This window comes from Manis pentadactyla, chromosome 12, assembly GCF_030020395.1.
Source record: "Manis pentadactyla isolate mManPen7 chromosome 12, mManPen7.hap1, whole genome shotgun sequence".
Lineage (NCBI taxonomy): Eukaryota > Metazoa > Chordata > Mammalia > Pholidota > Manidae > Manis > Manis pentadactyla.
Genome location: NC_080030.1, coordinates 8720387 through 8735634, shown reverse-complemented (window position 1 = coordinate 8735634; position 15248 = coordinate 8720387). Strand labels below are relative to the sequence as shown.

Here is a 15248-nt window from a genome sequence, read left to right as displayed (position 1 = left end):
CAGCCGGTGGGGCCAATCTGCGAATGGCGCTACTGGGTTCCCCGGGGCATGTGCCCAGGCTCGCGACTGCGGTCTCCGGGGTCACGTGGCTGCGGCCACCGGGGCCAAACGCGGCTTGCGCGCCACCTGGCGGCCGTCGACCTAATATCGCTCCCCGCCGCTGGCAGGAAGCAGTGGCCTCAGCATCCTCCTCCGGGAAATGGGGCCAAGGGAGACGCCCGGCCACAGCCAACTCCCCCCACCCTTGGCTTCCTGTTTCAGGAACACGCTGAGCCTGTTCTACCTTGGGACTCTAGCACCGGCTGTTCCTTCGGCCTGGGATTTGCCTCCTCTAGCTTCCTTCGGGATTGGAACCCTTTTGTCATTCTGGTCTATGCTCAAATGCCACCTCCTCAGAGGCCCTCCCTGACCACCGACCTAAACCCCACCGTCCCCCGAGAAACTAACATCACTGCTTTCTGCACAGCGCTTGTCACAGCTATACGTTTTTGGGGTTTACCGAACATCTCCCCAACTGTTTCCTGGGCAATCTGAGCTGGGGAATGAGTGTTCCATGAAGGATTAAGAGTGGGTGTCAGGATCCTGAGTCCTGGGAGATGGATTTCCAGTGGTCTCCAGGGCCTCCAGCCTCCCACCCGTGACCCTGGGAGTGTAGGGAGTGTTCAATGTTGCCAGGCACAGGTAGCTTACGCAATTTGGAGGCGACAGGAAAGGACGCTATCCGGCATGGAGGGGCGTCCCCCCTTGCCCTGGCCGTGCTCAGGCAGGGATCAGGTCAGAGCCAGAGGGGGCCCGCCCCCCAAATCATCCAGGCCTAGGGGAAGGGCATCTCCTTTCTCGCTCTTTAATAGCGCTCTGCTCTCTCGACACAGTTCCAGCTTTGCGGCCCCAGGCGCCAGCTCCCGAGAGCGCGGAGTGGGGGGGCCTGCCCCCGGAGCCCAGCGCTGGTGCCGGGCAGGGGCGGCTCCTTCCGGCCCGCGGTCCGGGCGGCCCCGGCGTCTGTCCAGGTCCCAGCAGGCCCCGGCGTGCTGTCCCAGCGGTCGAATAAATAGGGGCGGTCAGTGGTCGGGTGGGTCAGGTGGCCTTGTGGTCCGGGTGGCTTTTGAGTGTGTGGAACTTGACGCTGTCCAGCTTCTCAAAGCGCTTCCCGCAGCGCTCGCACGTGAAATTGTACTGCACCTCGGCCGTGTGCTTCTTCATGTGCCAGTTGAGCGACGCGCGCTGTCTGCACTGGTAGCCGCAGATCTCGCACCTGCTAGGAGGGAGCCCGGCGTGCGCCCGGGGGGCGGGGTCATAGGGGGCGGGGCCTCCAGGGCGGGCCCAGAAAGGGGCGGTGCTATCAGGGTAGCTCTGACCCTAAGTGAACTGGGCTACGCAGGCCGAGGGGTGGATTCCGCCCGCCGGGCCTGTGCCCGGCGGAACCCAGGTCTCCCCACTCCAGCCCTCGTCGCGGGAAATTCTTCACTCACTGCAGGGGCGTCTCGCCGGTGTGCGTGCGCCGGTGTACCTCCAGGTGGTTCTTCCTCTTGAAGGACTTGCCGCAGGTTTCGCAGGTGAATTCCCGGACACCTGCGGGAGACACGGGGCTGAGCACGCAGCCGTGGGGGGCAGGAGCTGTGGGGGATCTGCGGCGCTGCAGAGACCGGGTAGCCCACGGCCTCCCGGAGTCTCGAGGGCCTCTGAGCGCAGGCCGACCAACCCGGACACCCCCACCACCACATCCTCCAGGTGTGAATGCTGATCTTAGTAACCAGAGTAGTTCGGAGGAAAGGCTGCCCTCAGCCCCGCCTGAGGCTCGGGGCCTGCGACGGGGCAGAGCTGGAGTGTAAGCTTGAGTCTGAGGGGCACAGGGTGCAAATCGTGAGGCCACGATGGGTCAGAATTTGACCCCAATATTTGAACTTTGGGGCAATTTCACATAAAAGTCCAAAGTTTTGGTCTCTCAAAACATCTGGAGTGGGGCCTGCCATTTGGGCACAGGCACCCAGCTCCCCACCGTGTCCACGGCCCTTCTCCTGGGTCAAGGAGGCACTGCGAGAAGAAACAAGCCCTGGGCCAACTGCTCCCCTACCTTGCCAGTCTGAGATGGTTCACTGTCATCCCCTGACACACCTAGCAGCCGTGGTGATGGGAGTGGGGAGGCCATGGAGCCCTGAGTTGGGGAAGGGACAGCCAGCCCTTGCCCAGCTCCACGTGATTTATAATAATCTGAGTCATTGTGACTCAGGAAGCTCCAGCTGGCTGAGCCCTGGGGTGGTGCCTGATGGGTACCAGGTCGAGCCCTTTACTGCCGCCTTCCCACAGCAGCCAGTGTAGAGGACATGGAGATTCTGGGGGCAGTGCCATGCTGGGAAACCAGTGCCTGTGTCTACCCCCCCGTGCCCCTGCCCTGCCCCCGAGGCCCAGGCCCGTGTCCCCACTCCCGCAGCCAGCCCCGCCCTGGGCCTGACCTGAGTGGATGATCATGTGCCTCCGCAGGTGGTTGGAGAGATAGAACTTCTTGCCGCAGCCAGGGTGAGGACACACTTTGGTCTTCCCTTTCCGATGTACGAGGTTGACGTGGTTCTGGAGGCCAGAGAGGTGCCGTGAGCCCCCCTCCAGAGATTGTCCCGGTGGGGACAGATGAGGGCAGCTGCGAGGCAGGCGGGGACCAGCCTCTGTGGAGGGGGGAAGAGGGGTGCCCTTGCTCTTGGAGGGGACTCCCAGCTCTAAGCTGGTGCCTCGGGGCCCAACTGAAATCAAACAGCAGCTTTCCTGAGCACCTACTTACAGCCAGGCTCTGGGCTGGGACATCAGTCAACCTTGTCATAACCCTGTGAAGGCCCAGTTGATGGCTGGGAGACCAAGGCTCCGGAGGCTCGGTGGTTTGACCCATATCTTACAGGTGGGCAGTGTGAGGGCAGGGACTGGGCTCCAGGGCTGTCAGCCCCAGACCAAGCTCTCTGCCATGGCGCCAGGGCTGCCTGAGTCATTCATTCCTTTGCTGTTTCATTCTTTAACTCGCCAGCACGACTGTAGCTCCAGGGCCCAGCAGCAGGCTTGGCACATGGGAGTGGGGGCTCCAGACGTGCTTAATGAAAATACGACTCAGCAGATTCAAAGGCCCGCTGGTACCTCTTCCTGTGCCAGGAGTGGGAATGGGACCAGACACTGTCTCTGCTCCTGGGGTATCCCAATCAAGCTCCAGTGGGCAAACGGTAGGCTCTCCAGGCCCCACCAGCCCTGGAGGACAAGGGTGGTCTTCCTGGTGGAGGGGAGTCCTGAGTCAAGAGGATGGCCTGGGTGAAGGTGGGGTAGCTCAGACTGGTTGAGAAGGCAGGGCATGTGGGCTGGAGAGCAGGAAAGGAAGGTGGCCCGGTGCCCTCTGGTGCTCTGTGGCTGAGGTGGGGTCTGTGAGAAGCTGCTGAGAGGTGGGTGTTTGGAAAGCAGGGCAGGGGTGCCTGGTGGGACCCTTCACAAGCCCCACTGCCCAGACCCCAGTGCGCAGGCAGCCAGACCCAGAAGTCGGCCCCGCCCAACCCACCTGGGTGGTGGCCTCACCTGGAAACTGCTGAGGGCCACATAAACCTGGCTGCAGCCCTCGTAGGGGCAGTGGAACATCTCCAGCAGGCCATCGGCGTCCATCACCCGCGTCCGCTTGCTCCGCCGCCTCCTGGAGGAGAGGGGCCCGTGGCATCGGGGTCCCCATACCTGACAGGTTGTGGGCCCGTGGGCTGCTCCCTGTCCCCACCCCCGCCCACCCAAGCACCCACTTCTCGGGCTCCTTGGGGATCTCGTAGATGATGGCTGACATGTCACTACCATCCAGCTCTTCCCCGTCGGCCTCCAGCTCTGGCTCGGCGCTCTCGGGGACGGTCGCTGCCAGTTCTGCCAGCTCTGGGGCCATTGGCTCCTTTTTTTCCTCCTTCTTAAGCATGTATAGGTCCTCCTTCTCTACGGGGGTGGACACAGGGTGGGCGTCCATGGGGGACTAAGGCCACTCATCATTCCCACCCCCAGGCCCCACCCCAGCCCCTGCTGGAGGTCATAGCAGCCCCCTTGGACCAGCACAGTCCCCAGACCTTTCTTGGTCTCGATGCCTGCCATGGCTGCGGGGTCTATGGTGCCAGGCTGGCTGCCCTCAGGCTCTGTCTGTGTGTAGGCCGCCACGCCCTCCATCATGGTGCAGGGCACCTCGTCGCCCAGGCCCCGGCCCGGGGCACCACTGCCTGCTGCCATGTTGAGGTGGATGCCTTCGGCTGTGAGGGCGTCGTAGCCGGGTCCTGCGATGATGATCACCTGTGAGCCAGGCACCATGCCTGGCATGGGGCAACTGGCCACCACCTCTCCCAGCGCCTCCTGAGGCATGTTCTCAAAGAGGGTGCCGGGGCCCGGGCCCACTTGCACGGGCACCGGCACGCACACTACTGTCTCCAGGGCTTCGGGCCCGCTGCCAGCCGGGTTAGGGCACAGTGGGGTGCCCTGCTCGGCCAGGCTGTCCACGTGGTGGACGTTGAAGGGGATGTGCACACCCTCCTGCGTGATGAGCCCGCTGCTGCCCACCGGGCTGGTGGGGGTAACGGCCGCTGTTGCTGCTGCCTGGGCTGGCTGGGCCTCAGGGGGCTCCTCGGAGTCGGAGCCAGAGCTGGAGCTGGACGAGTCAGAGCTGCCGGCCACCAGGCCATTGCCCACTGTGGTGACAGAGGAGAGGGGACGGTTACAACAGTGCAGCACCAGCTGGAGTCTGCTGAGGACTCAGCAGGGCTTGGGTACTGCGATCCCCTCACTGTGGCAGTCAGCTCCTCAGACACACCCCTGCCTCAGCCTCCAGACCCACCCACACTCTGTTTCCGGGCCCTGCCCTGGGGGGCACCTCAGCTCAGCCTCCCTTTGCTCGCATGAGCCTGGAAGACCTGAGCTGGGGCCTCTCCCACATCCCAGGGTCTTGGCCAGGCTGCTGATGTTAATACCCTCATTCTCAACCCGCCAGGTGACAGTTCAGTTCAATTCAGTTCTGACACTATCCACCTGGAGTTACCGTCAGACTCCTCAAGACTGTCCCCAGGTCAGATACCAGTCACAAGTCCCAGGCTATCCCCTATGGCTATAAATTGGGGGTCCCCATGACCCCCTCCTCAGGGTCAATAATTTGCTGGAATGACTCACAGAATTCAGGAAAGCGCTCTACTTATGATTTCAGTTTTATCATGAAGGATGCAACTCTGTGACAGCGATGGAAGAGAAGAGGTTCACAGGGCAAGCGGTGGGGACAGGGGCCACACAGCTGCCCCGCCCTTTATGGGCGTGCCACTCTCCTGACACCTGGAGGTGCTCACCAACCTGGAAGCTCTCTGAACCTCACAGTTCTTCCCAAGTGTTTATAACCCGATCTGCAACTTCCCATCCACTCCCTAGGGGTCAGCGGTGGGGCTGAGACCCTCAGTTACATGTTTGGTCTCTATAGCGATCAGCCCGCATCCGGAAGCAACCTAGGGCCCCTCCCGGCCACCTCATTAGCACAGACTCCGTTGTGTTCCAAAGAGGCTCTTAGGAACAATGAAAAACAGTCCTATCACTCAGGAAATTCCAAGGGATTTAGGAGCTCTGTGCCAGGAATCAAGGACAAAGACGGAATATCTATTTTTATTATACTGCCACCACCCGTACCCTGGGGCTTCGACAGGGACCACCCCCGTTCGGCCCTCCTGTGTGGCTGTAGACACTTACATCCCACTGTCTCCTCCGCTGCCCACCACCCACCACGAGGGTCTCACAGGCATCTCAGACCCTGCTCGGCAACCCTGGGCTCTGAACCTTCCCTCAGAAAAAGCCCACACTCCTCATAGGCATCCTGTCTCAGTGGATGGCAGCTTGGTCCTTGCAGGTGTGCAGTCCTGGGGCTCCCCTTGACTTCTCTTCTTCTCTCACACCCACTTCCAATCTGTCAGCAAAACCTGCTGGTGCTGCATCCAAAATGTATCCCTGCATACCCTGGTCATGACCCCACCACCCCTCTGCCAGGACCAAGCAGTCCCTTCTCCTTGGTCCCCCAGCTCCCACCCTTGCTCCCCAGTCTGTCCTCCCCACAGTGACTAGAGGGAGACTGTGAACACCTGCTCAGGCCACGTCCCTCTTCGCCTGAGAACCCACTTATCACTTCCAGTGAAAGAGACAGGCCAGGTCCACTCCAAACCCCTGTCTTTCTCCTGCCTTCCCAGGGGACTACATTTCCCAGCATCCCCTGCAGACAGGTACGGCCATACTGCTGAGGCCCTGTGGAATATAAGTGGAAGTGAGCTCCAGCCATGAGCTTCCGCTCTCTTTCCCCACCAGCAGGCCAACACTCAGAGGAGGCTGGAGCCACGGGACAGAGAGAGCCTGGGTCCCAGGACAGAAGACAGCCTGTGGGTCAGGAGCACTTAACTTTGTGTGTGGGAACCAAACCACTGTGTTAGGTCATGAGAGTTGGGGTGTGTCTGTTTTAGCAGCTGGCCTTACCTCATTTAATACCCTCCCCGACTCACTCGGGATAGCAGCCAAAGCTCTCAGCCAAAGCTCTCACGGTGGTCACACAGCCCACACATCTGTCCCTGTGACCTCTGTCCCTGACCTCTCCAGCCCCACTGGCCTCTCTCTGGTGCCTAGGGACACTAGGCAGGTTCCTGCCTCAGGGCCTCTGCACCTGCCATTCACGGTGCCTAAATCCTCTTCTCTTAGACCATGGGCTCCCTTCCTTACCTTTGTCAGACCCCTCAGCAAATGCAGTTTTTTCAGGAAGGCCTCTGACCACCTTGTCGCAAATAGTTCCCTTTTCTCCCCTTTATTTCCCCCCAAAACACTTACCACCTCCCACTGTACCCTAGATTTTACTAGTTTATTTTGTTTGTCTGCTTCCCCTCTAGATGGTAAACTGCACAAGACTGGGGGGTCCCCTGTGCCCAGGCCCCAGCATGCAGAAGGCTGCCAGGTGCACATCAAGTGCATGTTTGCAAAGCTGAATCAATCTCAGCCTAACACTGTGATGAAGGCCAAGGGGACCGACATCTTCCCCAGGTGTTTGGTCCACACACGGAGAAGATGGGGACAGGAAACACGAATGACTGTCCCCTAAGGTACACAGTTGTGACACAGTTGGGGTGTGCTGTCTAGGGACTAAATGTTCCACATTCCTAGAGGGTCACACGGAGCCCACAGGCCCTGGAGCCAGACTTCCAGGGTGGGATCCCCATATCCATAGCCCCAGCTTTGTGAACATGGGTGTCTCAGGTAACCTCTCTGGGCCTGGGCATGACTTGGCACCTGCCCCAGTGGATATATAGGGTATTTAATGAGGAAATAAATATACGCAAAGGGCCTAGGACAGCACTGGGCTCAAAGTAAGCACCCTATCGAGGTGTCCTAACATCATGATTATCATAATGCCCCACCCCTCCTGACACCACCGATCTGCTGGGTGAGTTGAGTCCCCTGGTTCCACCCTGGAGGAGGCAGTCACCTAGTGAGTTGGGGGCGTGGCCAGGGCAGGCCCCTTGGGCCCCTGACTGCAGTGTTTGGCTGTTAATGCCAACACTGGACTTCTTTCCAATGGATAACAACATAAATGACAGAAATGGCCATGCACCATCCTCCCCCTCCAACCCCCAATCATGGCGGGAGGTCCCCTTACTGAGTGATCTGGTCTCTACAGCAGCAGGGCAGCCCCAGGCCCAGAGCTGATAAAGGATGTGGCTGAGGGAACAGGGCTGGGGCAGGGACATAGCCACCCCCTCACAGAGACGGCAGCACCCACAGCAGACCTGGCTAATCGATCCTAGCATTCATTCCCAAGAACCAGATCTGGCAGCCCCTAGGGTCAAAGTTGGGCTGGGGTGCAAGGGGGGTCCTTTGCGTGCCACCTGCTTTGCAGCTAGATCCATCACCCTACAGGTCAGTCACATAACTTGGTTTCCTTGACTGCCTTCTGGGGCTAATGACAGGTCTGTGCGGGGCACTCAGGGTGGTTTGGGGAGGAAGCTGGAGTGGGGACAGGAGAGCCGAGGGGCCGGCTGCACACTGGGCGCCTGGCTGATGCACAAGAGGACAGCCTTTGGCCAGGGTGCCCACCAGAACACCTCTCGCCCACGGCTTCCCCTGGGCCAGCTGGGATGCCACCTGCTCTTAGATGCCTGCCAGCACGGGCTCGGCCTGTGTGACTAGCCCCAGCCTCAGCCCTGGCAGGGAGGCTGGCAGTGGGCCCCAATGTCTGTCTCCCAGCTGATGCCAAGGCCCTGAGGCAGGTGGGCAACCCCATGCCACCCACACCGCCTCCTCTGCTCCCAACTGGGGCCAACTGGGTCTTCATAACTGTGTCCCTTTCAGTCCCGAGCAGGCAGCCTGCCCACATGAAGGGACCGCTGTGGGGTGGGGGGAGAGGGGCAGGGACAATGAAAGACGCAGAGGGCAGAGTGGCAGGAGCAGAGAGAGAGGTGGGAGTGGACAGAGGAGAGACAGGGAGAGAAGATGAAACAGAAGAGATGAGAGGAGAGGGAGGTGGACCGGAGAGCTCAGGGGCCATGAATAGGGTGGAAGGACAAAGAGAAGGGGAAGAGGATGAAACTGGAGGGACAGACCCAGGACTGAGAAAGAGCCAAGAAAATAAAGGGGGAGGCAGAGGCACCCCTACTCCCACCCCCAGCCACTGAGCTCGAATGGCCTCAGGCACACAGGGCAAATTTCTCCATGCCTCAGCTGTCCCTCCAGAAAATGGGTATGCCCTCTCAGGCTCCTTAAGGACTCGAAGATTGCAGCCTGGTCTGCGGAGTCTGAGCTCCATCCCTGAAGCCAGCATCAGTGCTATTCTACTTGCCACGACGTCTGCGATGCTGGTCTGAGGCTGGCCAGACCCAGAAGGGCAAGGAGTCCGGGGTGACCCACCCACTGAGCAGCTGGAGAGCCCCCAGACACCAGAGGCCACCCTGTGACCTCACCTCGTGGACCCACCTTTGTCACTGTCAGGGTCTGAGTCGCTGAGCGGCTTGAGGGGTGAGTGCAGGTCTTGGAAATAGCGGTGGCCGGCTTCGCACTGCCACACGGCCGTGGTGTACAGACCGAAGGTGGGGTCCAGCTCTGCCAGGTGCGGCTCATATGGGCAGCGGTGTTTGTGGTCCTCATACCAGATCACCACGTTTTTCAGGCAGTTCACGTTGCGTCGCCGCCCTGCACACACATGGCCGGGCGGCATGAAGGCAGTGCTCAGCCCCCCGGGACAGCACGGTCCCTGGAAACACTTGGGCCTCTGGCCCTGGGGGTTGAGACACCCTCCCAAGCCTCGGCTGGGCCTGTCCCCAGTTTATAGATGAAGGCACTGAGGCTCAGAGAGGTGAGGTAACAGATCACCCTGAAGATAACAGAGACCGGCCAGAGCTGTCCTGACGGATGAGTTAAGTCATATAAACCCTGCAGCCTGGCACATAGTAGATGCACGTCATTGTTAGCTGCTTGTTACTGTTGCAATCATCCTGACCGCCGGCTCCCTCCTTGGACCGGTTCAGTCCTTTGGCTCGGGTCTCCCTGCTCCCCACCTACTCCCTACATTGTTCCCCACTGCAGCCGACAGAGGGCGCCTGTGAGCACCGGAGGGAGGGCTCCCACCTAACTGGGTAAAGCCCAGTCTTCCCTGGACCCACAAGGCCCTGCGCGCTCTGGCCCATCACGCCTGCCCTTCCCTTTGACCACTTCACTCCAGCTTCACAGCCTCCACCCTGCTCCTCAAAGGGGCCCTGCATCAGGGCCTTTGCACAGACTGTTCCTCTTCCTCCAGGTAAGTGCCTTGCCCCTTTCCCCTTCCCTCAGTTCACTACAACCTCCCCTGTCCCTCTAGTTGAACTCCTAGATGCCATCTGTGGTTTTTGCTTCCACGTTTCTTGTCTGTGTCCCCCACTAAAATGTCAGGCCCCCAAGGACAGGAACATTTATCTGTGTCACTCATCCTTTATCCCCAGTGGCTATGCAGGGCCTGGCACAGTAGGAGGTGCTCAGTGAGCGCTGCTGGATGTGTGAATGCTTCAAGGGGGCCCAGGACCACTGGGGTTCAAACCCCGACTCTGCCAGTTCCTAGCTGGGTGGCTCCAGGCAAGTAAGGGACTTGGTTTCTCTGAACCTCAGTTGCCACCTTTGGGCCAGGGGAGAATAAGGGGCCCCACTCCTCGAGGGTTACCAAGGAGGAGGGAGTGAAGACATCAAGAAGGCACTGAACAGAGCGGGGCACACTGCAGCGGCCCAGAAATAGTACCTGCTATATGTGTGACGATCTTGGCCCTGAGGCCGAAAGGGAGGAAGGTGTCTCCTGGACCTTCCAGACTAGGAGATGAGGAGGGGGCCCAGGAAAGGTTCTTGGGCCCAAGGATGGTGCCCAGGGCCTCCCCTCGGCGGTGACCATGGGGAGGACAGGGATACCAGCAGCAGCCACCTCTCCAGCCCAGCATTTGCCTCCCTCTGCCTGCCCGGCTTCCCTGGCTGACTCCCACACAGTGGGCAGGAGAGGGAAGAAGCCAAGAGCCACTCAGGAGACACATGGGCCTGAGTTCGCAGTCTGGCCACTTCCCAGCTGTGCAGCCTGGGGCAGTCACTTGGCCTTTCTGTGACAGGTGGGCATGAAGGGAACCCCACTGGCCTTCCTGCCCCTGTCCCCACCCTGGGTTGGGTCAGGCCCCTCTTCTGGGCCCCTAGTACCCCTACTTCCCCGCTATGGCCCTGCTCAGCTGTCCCGTCTTTCCCACAAGACTGTGGGTTCTGTGAGGTCAGGGCTGGGTCTGTCCTGTTGTGCACAGTGCATGACCCATGCAGGCCCTCCATAAACGGCTCCTGCGAGGAGAGCGAGCGAGCGAGGAGATGAGCAACAAAACCACCAACTCCCAACAGCCCTCCCTTCCCCACTGGCTGCAGCCCCACTTACTTTTCTTCCGCTTTGGCTTTCTGGGGACCTGCTCCCAAGGCTTCCTGTAACAGAGAGAGGCAGGGAGGGGTGCACACAGGGCCTGGCTGATGGTGAGATAATGACAGCAACCCACGCTGCTCCAGGGCAGAATTTTAGCTCCTGTTCTATTTCCTGGGGCCCTTTGGTTGGGCTCTCTATTCCATGGATACCGGCCCTTGCAGGGAGGGGCATCTAGTATCAACACCTACTGCGCAGAGTGGGAAACAGGCTCAGGGGGTGAGGCTGCCTGTCCAGCCTTCATGGCTAGAGAGAGAAGTCAGGAGAGGGGTGCAGAAAGTTGGTGTGGCATGCAGGATGCCAAGATGGCCCATGACTCTCACCCCAACCCTGGGGCACATGCCCTGTATAAGCCTTGCCCCAAGAGTTGGGTGGCCTATGAAAACGATGGGATACCACTTCCATGGCTAGGTGACTTTGAATTAATCAAGAGAGAGTTTTTCAAGGTGGGCCTGATATAATTAGGGGAGCCCTTAAAAGGGTCCTGGTGAAGTCAGGGACTTGGAGGCTGAGAATGTGAGGGTACCTATGAGGGGCCACGTGGCAAGGACCTGAGAATGGCCTCTAGGAGCCGACAGCGGTCCAGGCCGACAGCCAGCAAGACTGAAGGGCCTCTGCTGTGCAACCATGAGGGAATGAGTCCTGCCAGTTCTCTGAGAAAGTCTGGAAGTAGACCTTTCCCTAGTTGAGCTTCTAGGTGAAGACGCAGCTGGCTGATACCTTGATTTCAGCCTGGTGAGACCCTGAGCAGAGGATCCAGCCAAAACGTACTGGACTCCCGACCCACATGTGAAATAATAAATGTGTGTGGTTTTAAGTTCCAAAGTTTGTGGTTGTTATGCAGCAACAGAACATGATAACGTCAGCCACAGAACCAATGCTGCCCCACCCGGGGTTGTGCAGACCCTGCCCCCAACCCTAATGGCCTGCTCTACGAGGGCCCCTACCCAAGGCCCTGTCCTCCCCATCACTCCTACTCCTGCAGCCAGTTCAGGCCCTGACCATCATGCCCACCTGCCACCAGGGCCTTCTACGCTCTGGCTGGGGCTCAACACCAAACTGCATGCCACAGGGAGCTGAGGACAGGGCCAGACCCAAAGGCTGCGGGCCCTCCAAGGCCACCCACAAGAGGCTGGCCACCAGATCCTGAGCCCAAGCAGGCCACCTGGCTGTGGCCCCACACCAGCTCTACCCAGACTGAGGGGCAGTGCTTCGGTGCCGCCTCTCCCAGACCCACTGCAGGCCTCCTTCTGCCTTCCTGCCACCACACTTCTGACCTGCCTGCTCTACTCTGGCTTCTTGCTGGTCCCTTTCTACACTGAAGCAGCAGGTTCTGAGACCCTAGTGAGCGACCTTGCTGCTCTGTGCCTCAGTTTCCCCATCTTTAGGATCATGACAGTACATTCCTCATGGGATTGGTGTGAGGTTACACGCACTGTGAAGAGCTTGGTGTAGCCCCTGGCACTAAGGAGTCACTAAGTAAATGGTAGTGATCATTGTGATTATCAATGTTGTCACAGAGCCTGGCTCTGGAATATTTGCCTCTCTGCTGTGGCCTAGGCCACGCTCTTGCCACCAATATCTATACCTGGACAGGCAGTCCAGGCTCTCTTGCCAGCTCCATCTACCCCATCTGACCCCTGTCCAGCCTGATAATAATTCAGCCCCCACACCCTAGGCTGGTCCCAAGATAGCTCTGCTGGGCTCCTCTGTCCCTCCTGCCGCAAACTCTGTCCCTGCCCAGGTCTCTGCTCCCCTCCCCTCATTCCAGATGCCTCTATACCTACCCTCCCACAGCTCCACACTCTCTCTCTTCCAAGGGGACAGGCTGGCTGCGCAGATCCTCATCCAAACCCAAGCCCAAATGCCCAGGCCACCTCCATCCACTCACAGCCTTGCCATGACCAGGGTGCTTGGGTGTCACTCAGATCTGAATTCAAGTCTCATCTCTGTGCTCAACTGGCTATGTGACCCCAAGCCCGTCTGGTCCCCTCTCAGCCTTAGTTTCTTCACCTGAGAAGTAGGGTCAACAGTGGTGCCTCCCACACAGAGTTGCCTCGGGGATTAAATGAGGCCAGGCCACATTCTTTCTCCCTCAAACTGCCTTCCCTCCACTTGCCTGCTTCTCCAAGTTCTACCACCTTGGTGACTCCCCATGGGGGCCAGTTGCATTTAAGGACAAGACTTGCTGGGACTTCTCCAGGCCTGGCTTTGCCTTCTTCTCAGTGGCCAGCCCCCAAATGGTGCCTAGCGATTCTCCCTCGCTCTCCTCTACCATCTGCTTCCTCTCTTGACTCCATCATTCCCAGTAGCCTTCAAACACACTGTTATTTCTTCCATCTTGGATTTAAATAATCTTGAGCTCCTTTCCTGCCAGCTTCTGCCCCGTTCCTTTGTCCCCCTTTGTCTGAGTTGTCTACACTTGGGGGCACCCTGTCCTCATTTCCAGTTCCCTTGAATGCCACAAAATGCCCTATTACAGCCACAAGAGATGGCCAACTCGTTCAGCCCAGCAGTATTCGACCCATGGATCTTCAACTCCAGGTACACATCAACTCTCCCTGGAAGCTTTGCAGAAAAAATACAGGGTCTGCAACTCCACCCAGATGACCTCCATCAGAAACCCCAACAACTGGACACTGGCTTGAGATTTTTTAAGCATCCAACATTTCCCGCTCTGTTCCTGGGCATATAAACCAGGCCTGCCACCCTGGGAAGGGATGGGTACAACTCAGCAGGATCTGGTTGATCAGAGTCCCCTCCCAAAGAAACATGCGAATGTGTGTAAATAAACACCAGGGCAGAAAAAGGATTTTGTTGCAGCACTGCTTGTGACAGGAAACAAACATCATCAGAACAGTGAATACCTTGAGTGCTCACTATATGCCAGCCACTATTCTAAGCTTTTAGCTGTACTTTAACTTATTTAATCATCACATCAACCTATAAAGGGCAGGAAGGGAAAAATTCCATCCACACTACTATTCTCAAGATTGAGACTGGAAAGGCTTCTGCTCTCCACCTGAGTAGCTAACTCAGGGCTTCCTCGTCACTGAGATGCTCCCCAAGAACCAAGAGGCTTATGGGAATGTATCTGGATTGAGAGGGGTCCTCCTGTGTCTGGGTCTAGGACTGTAGGAATGGGAGCACCTTCCAGGTGGGGCACCGGAACCTCATGAGGAGCAGGGCTGCGTGGCCTAGGGTGTCCAGTCCCAGTACCGGGCTACATTGCGGAGGTTTTAGGGGATGAGGCCTGTGAGATCCCGTGGACTAGCAGTAACATCAGGCCATTGAGGCCTCAAGAGGCGAAGCGGGGAGGAGCGCCGCCGCCCTTCCCGGGACTGGACAGATAGAACGCCTGGGGGCGGGACCCAAACCAGGATTGGGCAGCCGTAGTCTAGAGGGCAGGGCCGAGCGACCGGGAGGCGGACCGAGAGGCCAGGCGCATCCTAGGATTGGACAGCCGAAGCGACGGGAGGCGGGGCCGCGAGACAGGCGCATCCCAGGACTGGCAGTAGGAGACCTAGGCCGGCGGGCCGGCCGCTGGGCGGGGCTCACAGGTGCCGGGGCGGGGCCTGGTGATGGGGGGGCGTGGCCAGGCTCGGCGGGGGATGGGGGCGTCTCCTCCCTCGCTCCCTCCCTCCCTCGGGCCGGGCCCCCTCACCCGTGGCGGCCGCTACGCTGGCCGCGCTCCAGCGAGATGAGGTAGGCGGCGAGCTTGGCGTCGCTCCAGCCGCTGCGGCGCCGCAGGTCCACCCAGGGCCCGTGTGCCTCGCCCAGGTACACACGCCGCACGTCGTACTTCTTCCGGGACTCGAGCCGCCGCCGGGCTCGGTCCGACTCCGTGAGCCGTGGCCGACCCCGCGCCTTGCGGCCCGCCGCGCCCTCCTCGGCCACCGCCTCCCCGCCTGCTCCCGCCTCAGCCTCCGCCTCCGCCTCGGGCTCCGGCGCCCGCTCCGCCATCCCCCCCTCCCTGGTTACCAACCTCCCCCGTTGTTAGGAGCCCGGCCGGAAGTGGCGCGCATCTTCCGCGCCGAAGGGAAATTTTTCTTGGACTCTCAGTGCCCTGCGGCGCCAAAAGGAAACCGAGAGCAAAAATTGCGCATGCGTGCAACAAGCTGTTGGAGCCTGCTTTCCCAACTCCTTTTCCGTGTTAAACTTTCTAACTGCAGAGACGGAAGGAGCCAGATGAGTCTGCAGACCCGCGGCGGGGGGGTGTGCTTCTCCCTCCACGCCTTTCTCCAGAATGCATCCTGGGGATGATCAGGGAAGGGTGGGAAGTGTCAGGGGCACAGAG

At 59.6% G+C, this 15248-nt stretch overlaps 1 protein-coding gene across 1 annotated transcript; it reads right to left on the bottom strand.

Moving 5' to 3' along the window:
• Positions 1-830: 830 nt before the first annotated feature.
• On the bottom strand, positions 831-15089 carry ZNF653 (zinc finger protein 653). The gene is made up of 9 exons (XM_036883605.2): positions 14616-15089; positions 10913-10956; positions 8959-9174; positions 4062-4670; positions 3753-3933; positions 3541-3652; positions 2451-2565; positions 1470-1569; positions 831-1252 (listed from the first exon to the last, which is right to left on the bottom strand). The coding sequence occupies exons 1-9, from the start codon at positions 14912-14914 to the stop codon at positions 1075-1077; spliced, it is 1854 nt and encodes a 617-aa protein (XP_036739500.2). The 5' UTR covers positions 14915-15089; the 3' UTR covers positions 831-1074.
• Positions 15090-15248: the final 159 nt, after the last annotated feature.

Bases quoted from the DNA above. Each gene is read 5' to 3' on its own strand.
- ZNF653 (XM_036883605.2), bottom strand. From the start codon at position 14,914: ATGGCGGAGCGGGCGCCGGAGCCCGAGGCGGAGGCGGAGGCTGAGGCG. The intron at 10,957-14,615 runs GTGAGGGGGCCC...TCTCTGTTACAG, and splicing joins CAGCGTAGCGGCCGCCACGG to GAAGCCTTGGGAGCAGGTCC. The intron at 9,175-10,912 runs GTAAGTGGGGCT...ATGTGTGTGCAG, and splicing joins AAAGCCAAAGCGGAAGAAAA to GGCGGCGACGCAACGTGAAC.